This window comes from Podarcis melisellensis (genome assembly GCF_964234715.1).
Source record: "Podarcis melisellensis genome assembly, chromosome: Z".
In the NCBI taxonomy this organism is placed as follows: Eukaryota; Metazoa; Chordata; class Lepidosauria; order Squamata; family Lacertidae; genus Podarcis; species Podarcis melisellensis.
In genome coordinates, this window is record NC_138547.1 from 2,517,846 (window position 1) to 2,535,879 (window position 18,034).

Below are 18,034 nucleotides of genomic sequence, written 5' to 3' on the forward strand. Positions count from 1 at the left end.
TTACGAACAAAGCACATGAAGCGGTCTGGTTGGCCGCTGTGAGAACAGGGCGGTGGGAGAAGAGAAGTTTTTATGTCTGACCCAGCGGCCAGGCTCCCCTGATGCTCATTAAGCATGGAACCTCCATGCCCAGAGGCTGTCTACCCATAAATACTGGTTTCTAAGGGATCAGGCAGGTTCTTGTCCTCACATCCTGCTTGGGTGCTGTGGGGCGCGGGGCTAGAGGGGCCTTTGGTCTGTCCAGCAGCCAGGCTCTCCCAGTGTTCTTACAAGACTCAGATACAACCCACATTGAGTGGGTTAGCATGCCATGATGGCAGAGTCAACTAGCCAGAGTTTGGGGGTGTTGCTAGGTACATTAGAGACTTGGAGTAAAGATGCACAGCCCAAGTGAAGATGGAGAACAGGTGTGTTTCCCGCCAGAGCTGTGCTTTTGCAGACCACCCACCCACCCACCCTGCAAGGAAAATAAACAAACTTGGTGATAGCGAGGGGAGCAGGAGAAGATCATCCAGTGCCTGGTGCAAAACACACACCAACAATGCACCTGGTTGAGGTGGTAATGTCTGGAAATAAAGCTATTTCTTCTGTCGAGCCAGTGATGGTGTAGTGGTTAGAGCAGCCTTTCTCAACCTTGGGTCTCCAGCTGCTGTTGGACTATACCTCCCATTACCCCTAGTGAGCAAGACCAGTGGCCAGGGATGATGGGAGCTGTAGTTCAACAACAAAAGTTGAGAATCCCTGGATTAGAGAGTGCTGTGCTATGAGCTGGAGGACCAGGGTTCTCCCCCCCCCCACTCAACCCAGGAAGGTCTTGGGATCCATCTAGCTCAACTAGCAGCACTCCTCCAGCGTTTGAGACTGGGACCATTCCCAGCCCTAACTGGAGATGGCCCAGATTGAGCTTGGGTTCTCCTGCATGCAAAACAAAGCTATGATCCTTCCCCAACAGGTAGGTTGGAAGCCGCCTTATACCATGTCCAACCATTGTTCCAACTAGCTCAGTACTGCCTACACTGACTGGCAGCAGTTTCAGATGGGGATCTTTTTCCAATACTGTCCAGAAATGCTGGGGATTGAATCTGGGGTGTCCTGGGTGCAAAGGAGGCACTCTCCCACAGAGCTGGGGCCATAACAACACAAGAAGAGCCCGCTGGATCAGGCCAATGAACCATCTGTTCCAGCATCCTCTTCTCACCTGTGGCCAACCAGGTGCCTGTGGAAAACCAGCAAGTAGGATTTGAGTGCAAGAACAACTCTCCCCGTCTGTGACTTCTAGCAACCAGGATCCCAGAAGCATTGCGACCTCCAGCTGTGGCAGCAGAGCAGAGCCATCATGGCTAGTAACCCTCAACAGCCCTCTCCTCTTATATCTCTGCGCTGTTGGGCAGCAGAGAGTCTGTGGATCAGGAAGCTGATGTGGGCGGTGTGGGGAGGGGCCGCCAGGAGGTGGGCTAAGAGCTGGATTTCGGCCTGAACCCCTTTACGACTGACCCAGCCAAGCCAAATCACTGGCCTTCCAGATGATGTAATTTCACCCCCTTCCACAGACCAGGGATGCCCAAGGCCTTGACAAAGTCACCTTCGCTGAAAAGATTATTGGGCGGGCGGGCAATGCCAAATTAGACGGCTGCGTTGGCAGGGAGGATGGCTGGCCAGCAATTTGAGCAGGTGGGTGTACGAGTGAGAGAGAGATGGTGGAGGAGGGCTGATCCTGTCAACTCATGCGACACAGATGCAAGTCTCCTCTGTTCCAGCAGACCCCATCTTAAGATGCTTTTGTCAGCAAACTCACTCACTGCTGCTACTACCCTCTCTCTGTCTCTCTCTCTCTGTCTCTCTCTCTCTCTGTGTGTGTGTGTGCAGAGATTCTCTTTCGTTCGCTCTCTATCTCACAGCTCAGGATAAGCAGCTCAGAGCTCCTGAGCAAAGCCAGTGGGGAGATTTCTGAAATCTTCCCCCCTTTGTTTCCACCAAACCTACAGGCTTAGTTTAGAAAACTGACAGCACGGCTGTTTCCCTCGCCAGAGCTGATCCTCCTGGTTTTAGGGGCTTTAAAAAATCATAGCGCCAAGAAGTGTATGTATGCAGCGGTTGGGGGGGGGGAGCCTTGTGCAGAGTGTGGGGTCCAAAATGTAGCCTATCCTGGCTCCATTTGTGAGCTTGTTTCTATCGCAACTGGAGAGGTAACTGCAAAAACAAACCTGGTCACCCATTTCCTCCTTAAAGGTAAAGGGACCCCTGACCATTAGGTCCAGTCGTGACTGACTGTGGGGTTGCGCGCTCATCTCGCTCTATAGGCCGAGGGAACCGGCGTCCAGCTTCCAGGTCATGTGGCCAGCATGACTAAGCCGCTTCTGGCGAACCAGAGCAGCGCACGGAAACGCCATTTACCTCCCCGCCTGAGTGGTACCTATTGATCTACTTGCACTTTGAAGTGCTTTCGAACTGCTAGGTTGGCAGGAGCAGGGACTGAGCAATGGGAGCTCACCCCGTCGCTGGGATTCGAACCACCGACCTTCTGATTGGCAAGCCCTAGGCTCCGTGGTTTAACCCACAGCACCACCAGCGTCCCTATTTCCTCCTTGAATTGTGCTAAAAAAGAAACACCATCCCCCGCAACCCCGCTTTAAAGCTTGGGGTGATGTGGGTGATTTGCCTTACTGCAACTGTGTTGTGATCAGCCGTGACTCCTGCATTGCAGGGGGCTGGACTAGATGAACCCCGGGGTCCCCCCCACTCTATAATTCTATTCAGTCACTTAATAGCTAGGAAGAGGAATCCTTATCCTGCTTTCCCTCCCTGTTCAGTTCTGGGCCAAAGGGCTGGGTTGCAATAATAATAATAATAATAATAATAATAATAATAATAATAATAATAGTAATATTTCTATCCCACCCATCAGGCTGGGTTTCCCCAGCCACTCTGGGCGGCTCCCAACAGAACATTTAAAAAAAAGTTGCTGGAGCATCAGATGCAACTCTCACTTTTGTACAGTGGATTACATTCCAGCCGTGCACAAGGCGGAGGCTCCCGTGCACCAAAAACCTCCCCACCCAGGCAAACGGGAGGCATTGGCACAATTCAAGGACTCAGGGAGAGCCTGGAGCAATGCTAATGAATGGGTGTGGACTAGGGAGAGGGTGTGTGTTCTGGAAGAGGGCCAAGGGCCAGAGAGAGAGAGAGAGGCCTGGATGGCCACATTCAGCTCTCTGGCCTGCAGTTCCCCACCCCTGAGATATGGTAAGTCATAGCCCCCAGAAGACCCCCGTTTCGTATGATCTCAGATTAGCAGAGCTGGAAAGTGTCTTTCCCAAAGGCCTTTGGAGAAGCAGATGGAGAGCAGAGTTGCTGGTCTGACCCTACAAGCTGCCGGATGAGTTACTGAGTGCAGAACGCAGCTGCCTGAGAATCTTAGCTGTTTCTTTTCCTAATTCAAGTTTCTGGTCCTTATTGTTGCCAAGCGTGGAGACAGACAGCCGGGTTGTGCAGCCACAGCAGTGACCACAGGAGGAATGACTGCTGGGATGGTTGCAGAGAGAAGAAACGCCATTGTGCATCTGCAGCAGCACAACCACCAGACGTCTCCATCTGCCCCAGCTGCAACAAAACATGTCTCTCCTGTATTGTTCCCCACAGCCACAACAGGCGCTGCAGCCTGCCAATAAGCTGGACATCACCTGCAAAGACACACTCCTCCACTGTCTCCTGAGACAGACGGATGCCAACAACTGTTGCCAGTTGAAATTTAAGAAGCCAGAAGGGTGCCCAGATGAGATTCATAGCACTTGGGGCAGAGGGAGATGAATCTGCAGATTGGGCAGATTTATAGCCATTTATGTGGGCAAAATGGTGAGCCTTGGGAGCGCTCAGCCTCCGGACCTAAGGCAGCTTCCCGGTCGTTTTTAAGAGAGAGAGAGACGGAGAGAGAGAGAGAGAGGAGTTCCTGGGGAAAGGTTTACTTTGCAAAGTTGGCCAGGTTCTGCGTGACCTTGGCGATCAGGGTCAGGGTGCGGGCTGTGCGGTCATCGGGATACTCCTGGAGGAGGCTGAAGAGGGAGGGCGACATGATGGCCGGGCAGAGGAAGCGGAGGAACAGTGAGGCGCTGATCAGGCGCTCACTGATGTCTGGGCGGCCGCGGCTGCTGCACTCCTGGCGCCACGAGGCGAAGACCTCCTTCAGCTCTCTCGGGAAGACGCTGCAAAGAGAGACAAGAGGAGGGAAGGTGGGTGCAAGGCCTTTTGCTTCCCCTGGGGGGAAATCTTTTTTGGGGGAGAAGCACCCTCTGGTGGGCTCCAGAGGGAAGGAAAAGCCCCCCTAAGTCCTCCTCTAGCACAAATCAAACCTGAGCTCCCCAAAAATATTTTAAAATTTCTCCTATTCTGGTGCTTGCATCGAAAGTATTTATTATTTATTCCCTAAGATTCATATACCCGCTTCAGTGTGCAGAAAATACTTCAAAGAGGTTTATAAAACAGCATGGTTATTGGTAAAAGAAAACAAAAATATTTCAAAAATTAAAACCATCCATTAACCAAAAAACACATCAGCAATCCTATACAGTCATTCCTGGGTTACTTCCAGGTTGCGCCGCTTGCGCATGCGCAGATGCACAAAATGACATCATGCGCAGAAGTGGCGAATCACAACCCGTGTGTGCGCAGACCTGCCACTGATGGGTTGCGTTCTTTTCATATTGCGAACGGGCCTCCGGAATGGATCCCGTTCGCAATCAGAGGTACCACTGTATATGACAGGTTTTGCCTAGACAAAAAGAGTACAGTGGTACCTAGGGTTAAGAACTTAATTTGTTCCGGAGGTCCATTCTTAACCTGAAACTGTTCTTAACCTGAAGCACCACTTTAGCTAATGAGGTCTCCTGCTGCTGCCGCGCCGCCAGAGCATGATTTCTGTTCTCATCCTGAAGCAAAGTTCTTAACCTGAGGTACTATTTCTGGGTTAGCGGAGTCTGTAACCTAAAGCGTCTATAACCTGAAGTGTCTGTAACCCAAGGTACCACTGTACAACAAAGGTGCCTGTCTGGTGCCAATAGGTAGGCATCTTACAAACACAGAATGGGAATTACATGACACTTGTAACAGTGCAAGTTGGAATGGGAGGAAAGATTGGCTGCTAATACACACTGGGAAACTGTGGCTCTGGAAGGGGAATAGAGAGTCTCCTATCAACCCACAACACCCTTAACCAGCTGCAGCTCCCATAATTCCTGGGGGGTGGAGCCACGACTGTTCAAAGTGGTACTGAAGTGCTTTAAAGCTATGGTGCCAAGGTGGCCTCAGACTTCAGTTCCCACCAGTGTCAGTCAGCACAGCTCTATGCTGGCGGGGGCTGATGGGAGATGTAGTCCAAAGTACCCAAAGAGCACCGGGCTGAACTAAGCCACAGATAGGGAACCTGCAGCCTCCAGATGATGCAGGAGCCCAACACTCGTCATCTCTGCCTACTGGCCACGTGGCTGCTGGGAGCTGCAGTTCCACAGCATCTGGAGGGCTGCAGATTCTGCATCCCTGAGTCAAAAACTGACAGCCATTTAAGCTGGATCTACCATACTTTTCGCTCTATAGGACGCACTTTTTCCCCTCCAAAAATTAAGGGGAAATGTTTGTGTGTCCTATGGAGCGAATGCAGGCTCCTTGGCTGTAGCGGAGGCTACGCGTTGCTTTTGCTGAAGCCTGGAGAGTGAGAGGGGGACATCGCACTGCACTCCAAAGGCTTCGGGTTCCTTTTGCTGAAGCCGGGAGAGCTATTCTAGCTTCGGGGTTAGCTGTCCCAGAAGCCTCCGCAGGGCACGGGGATGAAGGCTCCCTGTGCCCTAGGGAGGCTTCGCACGAAGCTAGAACAGCTAAAGGGAGCGCTGCGCAGCGCTCCCTCTAGCTATTCTGGCTTTTGGATAGCCCCATGAAGCCTCCGCAGGGCACGGGGATGAAGGCTCCCTGTGCCCTAGGGAGGCTTCGCACGAAGCTAGAACAGCTAAAGGGAGCGCTGCGCAGCGCTCCCTCTAGCTATTCTGGCTTTTGGATAGCCCCATGAAGCCTCCGCAGGGCACGGGGATGAAGGCTCATCCCCGTGCCCTGCGGAGGCTTCACACAAAGCTAGACCAGCTATCCCAGCGGCTATCCCAGAAGCCAGAACAGCAAGAGGCTATCCCAGAAGCCAGATCCCTCTTGCTATTCTGGCTTCTGGGATTCAGAATTTTTTTTTTTTTGTTTCCTCCCCCCAAAACTAGGTGCGTCCTATCGTCTGGTGCGTCCTATAGAGCAAAAAATACGGTAAATGATATTTGCTTCTTGGTAGTTCCATCCCTGCCTCTTCATGGTGTAGAGCTCTAGCTGCAGTTTCCCCTTGGGCTAATTTTTGAGGCTTTCTTTAGATTGACTTTGCAGTAGCCCAACCTTTTTCCTTTTTGGAAAAAAACAAAAACAACAACAACAACAAAGCAAACAAATGCTAATTGTGTGATGGAACTCAGGGTCACCCAGATGTCCCAGAGGACCAGCTTTCTCTGTTTGGAAACTGCAGGTAAGTGCATATAGCCAAGGTGTCACGAGATGCAGCAGCAAAATCTCTTGCAGGCACTGGCTAGTCCTGCTGACCGCCCTTGCGACCAGGGCTGCTGCCAACTCTTCAAATGGTCTCTGCTTCTGTGTCTTTCACAGCTACTAGCAGGAATCACCAGCTAAAGACTCATCCTTGCATAGGGGAAGGGTTAGGATTAGGACCTATTTCCTCCCGGCATCTCAAGTTGCTGTTAAAAGTACAAGAGTGGGGCACACTTATTTTTCTGGTCAGTTGGCAACCTACTACTCTCTCCCACATCAGGTCCTTTGGGAGCATCACACATTTACTGCCATGTCTGTAGCTGCCCCTTCTTCAGAGAGAGAGAAATGTGATTACCTCTGAGCATGAAGAAAACACACCCCAACCCCAGTTGTAAGCACCTAGATGTCATGGTCACACAAACACACACATTATACGTCTGTGAAAACCAATACAGTCATACCTTGGGTTACAGATGCTTCAGGTTACAGACTCCGCTAACCCAGAAATAATACCTCGGGTTAAGACCTTTACCTCAGGATGAGAACAGAAATGGCGCAACGGCGGCAGCAGGAGGCCCCATTAGCTAAAGTGATGCTTCAGGTTAAGAACAGTTTCAGGTTAAGAACGGACCTCCAAAACGAATTAAGCTCTTAACCCAAAGTAGCACTGGACAGTGGACGCTGGGGTTGCGAATGTGATCGGTGCGGGATGCAAGTTTGTAACCCACAGCATTCGTCTGCGCACGCGTGGGTTGTGATTCGGCGCTTCTGCGCATGTGCGGCCGCCGAAACCCAGAAGTATCCTGTTCTAGTACTTCCGGGTTTCGGCAGTCCGTAACCTGAAAAAACACAACCTGAAGCGTCTGTAACCCAAGGTATGACTGTACAAGGACAGAGTTAGTTCACAACGAAAATTAACTTGCTGATTTACCTATCTTTTGCCAGAGGGAAGGTGTGTTTTTTGTTTTTGTTTGGTCACAAAGCAGGGGCAAAGGGGATGTATTCCCCCCCGCACCAGGGCTCTCACTTCTAGCACCCCACTCCACCAGTCCCCGTCCACTGACCAGTACGAGTTGATAATCTTGCAGAAGGCCAGCTCACAGCACATCTTCAGGTTGCTCTGATGCTCTGGGAGGTCTGAGGAGGAGCATTTGCTGGGATCCACCTCACAGTTTTCATCCGATTCGTACAGTGCCTTGATGAACTCGCCTGAAAGCACCAGGAGGGCAAGAAATAAACAGATAGATCATAAGGAGAGCCGCAAGAAAAGTGAGCTTTGCAAACTTGGAATGCAGTGACCTGATCGGTGCCCTTCAAGTCATCAGGCAGACGGGGTTTTTGCTCTGCTTTGCTACTCTCAATATAACCTTAACAGGATGGATCGAGTTCAGGGTCAAAACCAACAAAACCAGTCTCCGTAGCAACAAAGGTTAAGGTTCTGCACTTAGGCAGGAATAGCCAGGTGGACAAATATAGGATGGGGGATACCTTCCCCCTGTTTCTATTTTATTTTTATTAGGTATTGTAATTAGGTGGTATGGAAATACTTCCAAGAAACAAACAGAAATTCACCAGGAAAAACCTAAAGCAATGCATATACATATACACAGCCATTCTGCGGGAGAGCACAGAAAACCTAAACTTTAGCAACAAAGCACAGAGTTTGGCTTCCTCAAGAATTGCAGTTCAGGTTACTAGTTCTTGTGGCTGGAAAGCTGCACTTGAAAGGCTGTGGGCCTTCGCTAAGGCGAAGCACCCCCCCAAAAAAATCTCAAAAGGGTCTTTGAGGTGTTGAGAAGTCCTGCAGTCCACAAACAGCATCTCTGAAGCCCCAGTCTCTGCCTCCGTGCCAAAAGGTACAGGGAGTCGGGGGGGGGGTCACGGTGAATGCCGGCGGGTTAAGCAACAGCGCAACTCTGTGAAAGTGAAGTCTCTGAGTCAGCCTTACAATGGTCCACATCTCAAAAATAAAAATAAAAATATCCAAGTTGATTGCAAAGGTGAGGAAAATTAATTTCATTAATTCGGCAAGAGCGGTAGGATTAAAAGGAATTCCACTCCCGCCTATGGCTATTATATTATGCATGTGAAATCTTACAAGTAAAGAGTCTATGGACTTCCCGGCTGGAGTTAAAGCTAGCTAATTAAAAGACTATACATAGCTTTCTTAATAACAATCTTGATATTTCTGAGCTTTTTAAATACTGAACTTGAACTAAGCCTGACCTGAACTTGAGACAGTATTTAAACTTTGACTTGAACTTGAACTAAAGACTGATTATAATTTTATAAAAATGGAAGATACGCTTTGAATCCATGCTTTTAAAGACATATTTGGTTGGATTTCTTTTGAAGAGGATCTTGAGACTTTAAAGATTGATAAGATACAGACATTGTGGATTAACTGTTCCAAAAGACTCTGGATGGTCAAGATTTAAGATTAAAAGAAGAGGACTATATTATTTACATACAATGACAAGACTGCCTTGGATTTAAAACTAAATTTATACCTTTAAAGACTTATCTCTGCTGGACATTGAAAACTACCATTGTAATTAGGTCCCTGGAATTTGGATCTTTACAGGCTGCTTGGAACTGCGACAAATTTGGTATTATTTTTATTTCAATCATACATACAGAAAATTAGTGTAAAAGACTTAAGTCCTTTCTTTCTTTCTTTCTTTCTTTCTCTTTTCTCTTCCTTAAAGTTATACTTTTATGATATTGTATATTCCCTGATTTAAATTAGGTTCACATTTACTTTACTGTTGTTAATATTTGTGTAAAAGCTGGGTGTTGGGAGGGGGTAAGAACAAAGGGAAAGTGTAACCAACTTTGTAACTTTCCAAGCTCAACGTAGTGACCTTGACAGGTGGTGATTAAGATTAAAATAGCCGTTTCTGCTGGGAAAATTCTTGTTTTGAAATTTGACTGCTAGAGAGAACAGACAAGTTGCGAGGAAGTTAAATCACAGCTAAGACCTTATAAATAAAAAGTTAGGTAAAGATATGGCAGCGAAGAGGCCTCTGACCCCAATACAAGGCAGAAAAGCCTCAATACAAGAGGGTAAATCTAAACTTGTGGAACTATTTGCAGAATTTAAAAAGGAAATGGGTAGTGAAATAAAGGAGGCTGTTGGTGCATTAGCCACCCAGATTGAAAGGAGTACAAATAGGATGTTAGAAGCAATAGGCCAAATTAAAGATTTGAATGTGAGAACTACAAAGGTGCAAACGCTGGTAAAAGGTATGGAAGAGAAAACAAAACGAGTGAATGAAGAGGTGAAAGCCCTGAAAAAAGAGCAGGAAAATTAAACACAGATGTAGGTGGAGTATGTACAACCCAATAAATGGTTTGGGATGCTTTAGCTCAGGCACCCCTAACCAGTGGCCCTCCAGATATTTTTTTTGGCCTACAACTCCCATGATCCCTAGCTAACAGGACCAGTGGTCATGGATGATGGGAATTGTAGTCCAAAACATCTGGAGGGCTGAAGGTTGGAGATGTCTGCTTCAGCTGCTATGGAGATGAGACAGAGAGAAAATGTGGTATGGCTGAGGGGAGTCCCAGAAGAAGATGAGCAGGATCTAAGAGAATATCTAGATGAAGTGATGGCTGAGTGGTTGGGAATTGATAAAGGAGTTCTGGATAGCTCAGTGGATAAGATTTACAGAGTTAGATCCAAAATAGCAAATATTAGGAAGGTACCAGGAGATTGCCTGGTCTTTTTAAATTCAGGATATTTAAGGGATAAAAATTTCCAAACCAACTACACTAATAAACTTCAAATTGATGGAACAAATATTCTTTAATATTAAGGAAATCCTGGCTGGTCTTCTTAAAAAACGCATTAGTTATAAATATATAACCGATGCTTTAAGAAGAAATGAGATACGATACAGATGGGAATTCCCAGAAGGACTATCCTTCACTTATAAGGATAAAAAATTCAGATCTAGGGATTTGGAAGATGCGGATAAGTTTTGGAGGAGATATAGCAAAGATCTTGGAGAAGTGGGATAATTACCTGAGGGAGCTGTAGGAGAACAAGAACCAGAAGTATCACAAGAAAGTGTAGATAGCCAAGAAGAAGAAGAGGAGAACAAAAACGAAAAAGAAAAAAGGTAAAAAAGAAAAGAATGTAATAACAGAAATAAATATGGCTGATTTGAAGATATTAAGTTGGAATGTAAATGGATTAAATAATAAAATAATAAAACAAAAAGGATTAGAATTGAACGTGTAATATTAGATATAGGACATAGGAGACATAGGAGAATTTTGATAAATAAGAGGATTGGAATGGAATTTGTAACTTCAGATAAAACTAAAAAACGAGGAGTGGTTTTAAATATTAGACCAAAATTAAAACCAAAATTATTATTTAAAGATGAGCAAGGAATGGTAGTAGCCGTGCAAACCATAATGCATGGTGAAAAGATTGTAATAATTGGAATTTTTGCCCCTAAGGGAAAAAATATAAGGAATGTTATTGATATTAATTGAATACTTGGAAGTAAGAAATGAAAAATAGGCAACCGTGATGTTTATTCACACTGAAAAAGCATTTGATAATGTTTCATGGGCCTTTATGCGGAAAGTCCTGGAGGAAATGAATGTTGGAGAGCTATTTAAAAGAGGAATAGAAGCTATTTATTCTGAACAGCAAGCAAGATTAATAATTAACAATACTCTTACAGAAGAATGCAAAACAATGAAAGGGATTAGACAGGGATGTCCCGTTACCATTATTGTTTATTCTAGTATTTGAAGTATTGGTGAGAAATATACGGACAGATGAGACCATAAGAGGAATAACAGTAGGTAAGAAGTCATATAAGTTGAAAGCATTTGCTGATGACTTGGTGATCATGGTGGAAGACCCTATAAATTCAATATTGAAAGTGTTAGAAGAAATACAGGAATTTGGACAAGTATCAGGTTTTAAACTGAATAAAAACCAAACCAAACTCTTAGTTAAAGATATCTCAGAGCAAGATAAAAAAGAGATACAACAGAGGACTGAAATAAATGTATATAAAAAAATGAAATATCTGGGGATATGGTTAACAGCAAAAAATATAAATTTATTTCAAGACAATTATGAAAAATTAAAAAAGAAATTAAAAGGAATTTAGAGATTTGGGGAAGAATGAATGTGTCTTTATTCGGAAGGGTTTCAGTAATTAAGATGAACGTATTGCCAAAAATGATGTTTTTATTTCAATGTGTTGTTAGAATGGGAAACTAAGGATGAGGAGGTTAAACGTGTTATGAAAAAATGGGCATGTGGGACTTAACATTCACATGATTGATTGGGAAAGATTATGGAAGAATGACATGAAATTTACAGCCTGTATTTTACGTAAAGAAAATTATATGAAAATGTTATATAGATGGTACCTAACTCTGGTTAAACTGGCAAAAATGTATAAAACAAGAGATAATAAGTGTTGGAAATGTAAAGCAGTGGAGGGAACTTTTTACCATGTGGTGGCAATGTAAGGTTATAAAGAAATTTTGGGAAATGATATATAATGAATTGAAAAAAATGTTAAAAATAACCTTCGTTAAAAAACCAGAAACCTTTTTATTAGGTATCATAGGACTGGTCATACCGAAAAAATACAAGACTTTGTTTATGTATGCAACAACGGCCGCTCGGATATTATTAGCACAATGCTGGAAAGAAGATGAAGTCCCCACTAAAGAAGACTAGCAAACTAAGTTGTTGTAAAATTAATAAAAATGTTATTAAAAAAATTAAAATAGCCCAACCCTCTGTAACACAGGAATCACCGCTAAAGAACTGGCAGCAGGTGGCCATCCGAACTCTGCTTAAAAACCTCCAGTGAAGGAGAGTCCTCTACCTTCCAAGGGTGTCTGTTCTACCACTGAAAAGTTCTTACTCTTTTCCCCAATGCTTAATCAGAATCTTCTTTCTTGTCTTGAATCCACTGGTCTGGATCCTACCCTCTGGAGCAGCAAAGAACAAGCTTGCTTCACCTGCCATCTGACAGCCCTTCAGGTATTTGAAGATGGCTATTGTCTCTCCTATCAGTCTTTTCTTCTCCAGGCTAAACACCCTCAACTCCCTCAACCTTTCCTCACAAGGCTTGGTTTCCAGACCCTTAACCACCCTGGCCGTCGTCCTCCACACGCCTTCCAGCTTGTGAACATCCTTCTTAAACTGTGGCGCCCAGAACTGGACACAGGTGTGGTCTGACCAAGGCAGAAGAGAGTGCTGCTATTACTTTCCATGATTTGGGCCCTAGACTTCTGTTGATGCAGCCTAGAATAGCATTAGCATTTTTTGCTGCTGCATCACAGTCTGGACTCGTGTTAAGCTTGTGGTCCACCAAGACCCCTAGATGATTTCCACATGTACTGCTGCCCAGAAAGCTTCTGTTGATGAAACCCAGAGAGGTACTGACACTTCCCATACCTACCTAAGGCATCTTGCAAGTACTTCTGCCCCACCAGCTTCAGGTACTCTTCAATCGCTTTCGTGGCGAGGGTGTTCTCTCGGAAAATAAGGTGCTCATTTTCGCCACATCGGTCGACCTCGGACATCATGAGATCCGTCAAGAAATCCTGGAGGAGAGGGAAAGAAGGGTGGGTGGTGGGTTAGGTGAGCAGCATCTGCAGAGCAGGAGATCTAAGGATAATGTCCCCAAAAATTCACACCCTGCTCCACTCCCTGCCTGAATTAACAAGCTCTTTACACAGAAAACTTTCAGAAGCACGAAATATCCTCACATTTCTGACTGAGTTCTGCACAGGCTTCCTGCTGGGAGGGAAACCAGTTCTAGAGCAGTAACTGATTCTGACGCTCAACGGGCAGCTCTTCAACTCTTCAGGCGCTATTTGAACGATCCAACAACACAGAAACTCAGTAGAGTTACCCAGCAGGGTCAGGCTGGAAGACAGCAAGGCAAGTGCAGAAACTCATTCAGAGATGCAGCAGGCAGCCTCCCCATGTAGATATGTGCTTTGGGTTCACAGCTGAACACAAATCATTCACTTTGGGCATTTCTGCTCGGTGGCTTTGCTACTTGATGCAAGATCAGGCAGGAGAAAGACACTGAGAAACATGTCACAATAGCTGCCACAGGTTCCCCTTTCCTGGTTTAAACGACAGCTTGGCAGCAGGATTTAAGGGGCTCTCAGATGACAACAACAACAACACAGTGGTACATCTGGTTGCGAACAGGATCTGTTCTGGAGCCCCGTTCGCAACAACCCGCGTCTGTGCACGCGCAGGTCGCAATTCACAACTTCTGCGCATGATGTCATTTTGCATGTCTGCGCATGCGCGAGTGGCAAAACCCAGATGTAACCCTTTCCAGCACTTCCGGGTCGCCACGGGATGCAACCTGAAAAAAAGTATCATGAAGCAAATGTAACAAGCGCCACCGCCTCCCTGTGCTAGGAAGAGATGCATGCGATGCAATTTACAAACTAGCTTGCTTCTCATTTGGCTTCCCTGTTTCCCAGGGTGTCTTTCCAACTTGCCTAGCAAAACTAACCCTGTCTCCAAAGTTTGCATTAAGGTTTCAAATCCAGCCAAACTGAAAGCTTTTCCTTCCCTCACAGAAGCCGAATGGGAAACATTCTGACGATTTTGTTCCCTGAGCGCCTAGGAAAGTTTGAGGAATATTCTGCTCCATTTTGGGCCAGCGTCCATGGTGCTGCCCACCCCTTGTGCAATGCAGCTTATCGATTCAAGAAGTGAGGGGCTTGTTAAGCCTTTGAGCATTTCTCGAAGGACAATATGGGAAATTAACACCCAAATACTAGTACTAAGAGCCAATTTGCAAGGAAGAGACAGATGTAAAAATCCTTTGGAGGGATCCCCACTGCATTCCATTCGAAGTGTACCTCTCGCCCCCCCCCCCAAGTTTATTTCATTTTACTATCCTGCAATTTATTGGCAGCCCATTTGCTGACATTTTCTGGTCGATTTGCAGGGATGATAAACAAATACAACTGCAATAAAACCATAACAATTGGGGCGGTGGAACCAAACCAGCACACTAGGTCTGCAAGACCAAAGATGGAATTGGCTATCCACAGTGCTGACTGGCTCCCTCTTTCTATGCTGTCACAGAGAAGTCTACCCTGCCCCCCCCCAAGAAGATAGTCATCGACTATTGCAGCTGGAGAACCCCTCACAGAAGACCACTCAACAACCTCTGTTTAAGAAAATGCAAGGAAATAATAATAATAATAATAATAATTTATTTATACCCTGCCCTTCCTGGTTCAGAAAACTGGGCTCAGGGCAGCTAACAACAAATTTAAAACACTTAATTGTAAAAGCAGCATAAAATACAGTACAAAAACATGAATAACAATAAAATTCAAAGTTCAGAAATCAATTTGGGGGAAATCCATCGAATAAGCATTAGATAGTCACCAGGGCTAGCTGGCTGAATTAGTCCTACCTGGGCCAGCAAGGAGGCCAGGGGAGAATTAGGTGTGGGGTCTTAGAGCAGGTAATCTTCATAAAAGGGGAAGGGGAGGGAAGAGAAGGGAAATAAAAGATCAGGCTGAATTCAAATTAAAGGCCAGGCGGAATAGCTCTGTCTTACAGGCCCGACGGAAGGAGGTTAAATCCTGAAGGGCCATGGTCTCATGGGACAGAGCATTCCACCAGGTTGGAGCCATCACTGAGAAGGCCCTGGGGGAGGATAGTCTGACTTCCTTAGAGCCTGGGACCTCTAAACTATGGTTATTCATGGACCTTAAGGTCCTCTGTGGGGCAGAGCAGGAGAGGCGGTCCCGTAAATACGAGGGCCTTAAGAAAGGAGAGCCCACTACCTTGTGATGGAGTCCATTCCACTGTCCAACAATAATTCCTTTTAGGGAAGAGGTCTGTGGGAGGGGGCAGACTATGAATTGCACAGAGGGCTGGGCTGGATGAGACTTTGCTAGCCCACCCCCTCCAGATGTTGTTGTGACGGCAACTCCCATCATCCCTAGCCAGCACAAAGGCAGAGGCTGGACTAGACTATTTGTGGGGTCCCTGCCAACTCAACACATGATTATTTAGTGGCTGAGACAGTGCTTGAATGCCTGCCTACCACTTTAGCTACCCTTCTCCAACCTGGTGTCGCCCATGAAGATAGTATCTTAAATACTGTTCCATGCCACTCCAGTCTCAGAGCAGTGAGAGAATCCAGGGCTTGCCTTTGTTGCAGCTCTTGCAATGGAGCCCATCCTTTTGAGATGCGGGTGAGGACACTGCAGTGGCCAGCCAAGGCCATCGTCTTACAAAGAAACTTCTCTGGCTAGTTCTGCAGTAGGACCCTCTCTTTGATTCCAACCCTCCCTGGGTACGGGACCCCAAGAATTGGAAGGGACTTGTGGCAGCACCCAGATTGACCCCATAAGCCCAACAAGAATAATGAAGGTAAATATAATAAGCTGTTTCACGCCTAAATGGCGAGAGAGCGATGTCAGAGAGTAACGTTGCAGCAAAATTATATTCCAAAGCAAAGAACTGATCTGCCTCTGTGCATCCTCCCCCTGCATAAAGCAGTTTCTGGGCCACACATGGATCGTGCCCATAGGCCTGGTGTCCTGCCTGCCTTCCTTCCCTTCACCCCACACCCCACCATGAATAGCAATGCAGGCGTAAGTAAGAGGAGAAGAGTGACTGGAGCCTTCCTAAACTCAACTGCAATCCTCAGAGGCTTGGGAAGATTTGCAAAGTTAGCAGATTTTATTAGTAGCTCGGCTATTAGTGACGGAATGGGTTATTAGCACTTAAAGCGGTGGAACGTTCTTGCCTGCCTTGGCTGTGGCAGCTGCAAGGCTCTGTCTCTCAGCTCAGAAAAGATTAGCAGATTCCTGATGGTGGCAGGAAAGGTCACCTCGCCCCCCCCCCGCCACTCCCCATCTTTCCAGTCCTTTATTAACCCCAGTTCAGCAAAGCTCAGCAACGCAGAAATGGTTTGTTTACAACAATCCTAGAAGTGTGGGCTGGCGCACACCAGCAGCCTGCAAAACGAACCCTCCTATGTGCACAGAGGAGACAATGACCTTAATGGATTAGAGAATTGGGCCAAAACTAACAAAATGAATTTCAGCAGGGAGAAACAGGAAGATGGAAGGTTCTGCACTTAGGGAGGGGTAGCCGGATGCATGATGAATACAGGGTTTGGGGCACCTTGCTTGACAGCAGTATGTGTGAAAAGGACCTAGGAGGCTTTGTAGACCACAGGCTTAATATAAGTCAGCAGTGTGATGCAGCAGCAAAAAGAAGCTAATGCTATTCTAGGCAGCATCAACAGAAGAGTCCTGATCAAGAGAAGTAATAGTCCTGCTCTATTCTGCCTTGGTCAGATCACACCTGGAGTCCTGTGTCCAGTTCTGGGTGCCACAGTTTAAGAAGAATGTTGACAAGCTGGAAGGTGGGCAGAGGAGGGAGGCCAGGATGACACAGCGTCTGGAAACCAAGCCTGATGAATTGGGTATGTCTAGCCTGGAGAAGGGGATGCGGGTGGCGCTGTAGGTTAAACCAGAGCCTAGGACTTGCCGATCAGAAGATCAGCGGTTCGAATCCCCGCGACGGGGTGAGCTCCTGTTGCTTGGTCCTTGCTCCTGCCAACCTAGCAGTTCGAAAGCACGTCAAGTGCAAGTAGATCAATAGGTACTGCTCTGGCAGGAAGGTAAACGGTGTTTCTGTGCGCTGCTCTGGTTCGCCAGAAGCGGCTTAGACGCTCCTTCGTGGCCCTTAGGGTGTCTTCCAACCCTACAATTCTATTATTAAAAGGTAACATGAGAGTCATATTCAAATATCTGAAGTCCTGTCACACAGAGGATGGAGTAGATTTGCTTTCTGTTACTTGAATCTCAAGAATGGGCCTTTTCAGTGGTGGCCCCCCCACTTATGGAATACTCTTCCCAGGAAGGCACACCCAGCTCCATCACTGACCACTCTTATGCAGCACAAAAAAACACGCTTCTTTCCAGGCAGGCTTTAAATATCACGACCTTCTTTAGTGGGTAAGGTGCATTACAACAGCTTTTTATGTACAGTGGATGCTCAAGTTGCGAACGTAATCTGTGCAGGATGCACATTTGCAACCCGCAGCGTTGCATCTGTGCACATGCGGGTTGCGATTCGGCACTTCTGTGCATGTGCAAAGTGCGATTTAGCACTTCTGCGCATGCGTGACCGCCGGAACCTGGAAAAATGCAACCTGAAGCATCTGTAACCCGAGATATGACTGTATCTGGATGTTTATAGCTTTTGTTCTGCTTTAGTTTTAATTTTTGTATTATATTGTAAGTCACTTTGTGTCTCCTTTTTCTTTTAAAAAAGCAACTAGTAAGAGGAAGAAATAATAAAACAGCATCACAAAAGGATTTTGACGAAACCTTAGGAACAACTTAGCAATGATTCGACACTGGAAGAGAATGCCAGAGATGGTGGTGGAGTTTTTAAGCACAAGTGATTGAATCA

At 46.3% G+C, this 18,034-nt stretch overlaps 1 protein-coding gene and 1 long non-coding RNA gene across 10 annotated transcripts in view; one reads left to right on the top strand and one right to left on the bottom strand.

Moving 5' to 3' along the window:
* Positions 1-18,034, bottom strand: part of DAB2IP (DAB2 interacting protein) — a 305,802-nt gene that overhangs the window by 22,316 nt on the left and 265,452 nt on the right. For all 9 annotated transcript variants that reach the window (XM_081896336.1, XM_081896334.1, XM_081896335.1 and 6 more), the window contains 3 exons: positions 13,011-13,155; positions 7,626-7,770; positions 3,963-4,199 (listed from right to left, as the gene is read on the bottom strand). In XM_081896336.1, the coding sequence (XP_081752462.1) occupies positions 3,963-4,199; positions 7,626-7,770; positions 13,011-13,155 (527 nt within the window). The remainder of the gene's footprint in view (positions 1-3,962; positions 4,200-7,625; positions 7,771-13,010; positions 13,156-18,034) is intronic.
* On the top strand, positions 4-2,737 carry LOC309361571. Its single transcript, XR_014164517.1, has 2 exons — positions 4-2,207; positions 2,570-2,737. It is a non-coding gene; the product is annotated as an uncharacterized lncRNA (long non-coding RNA).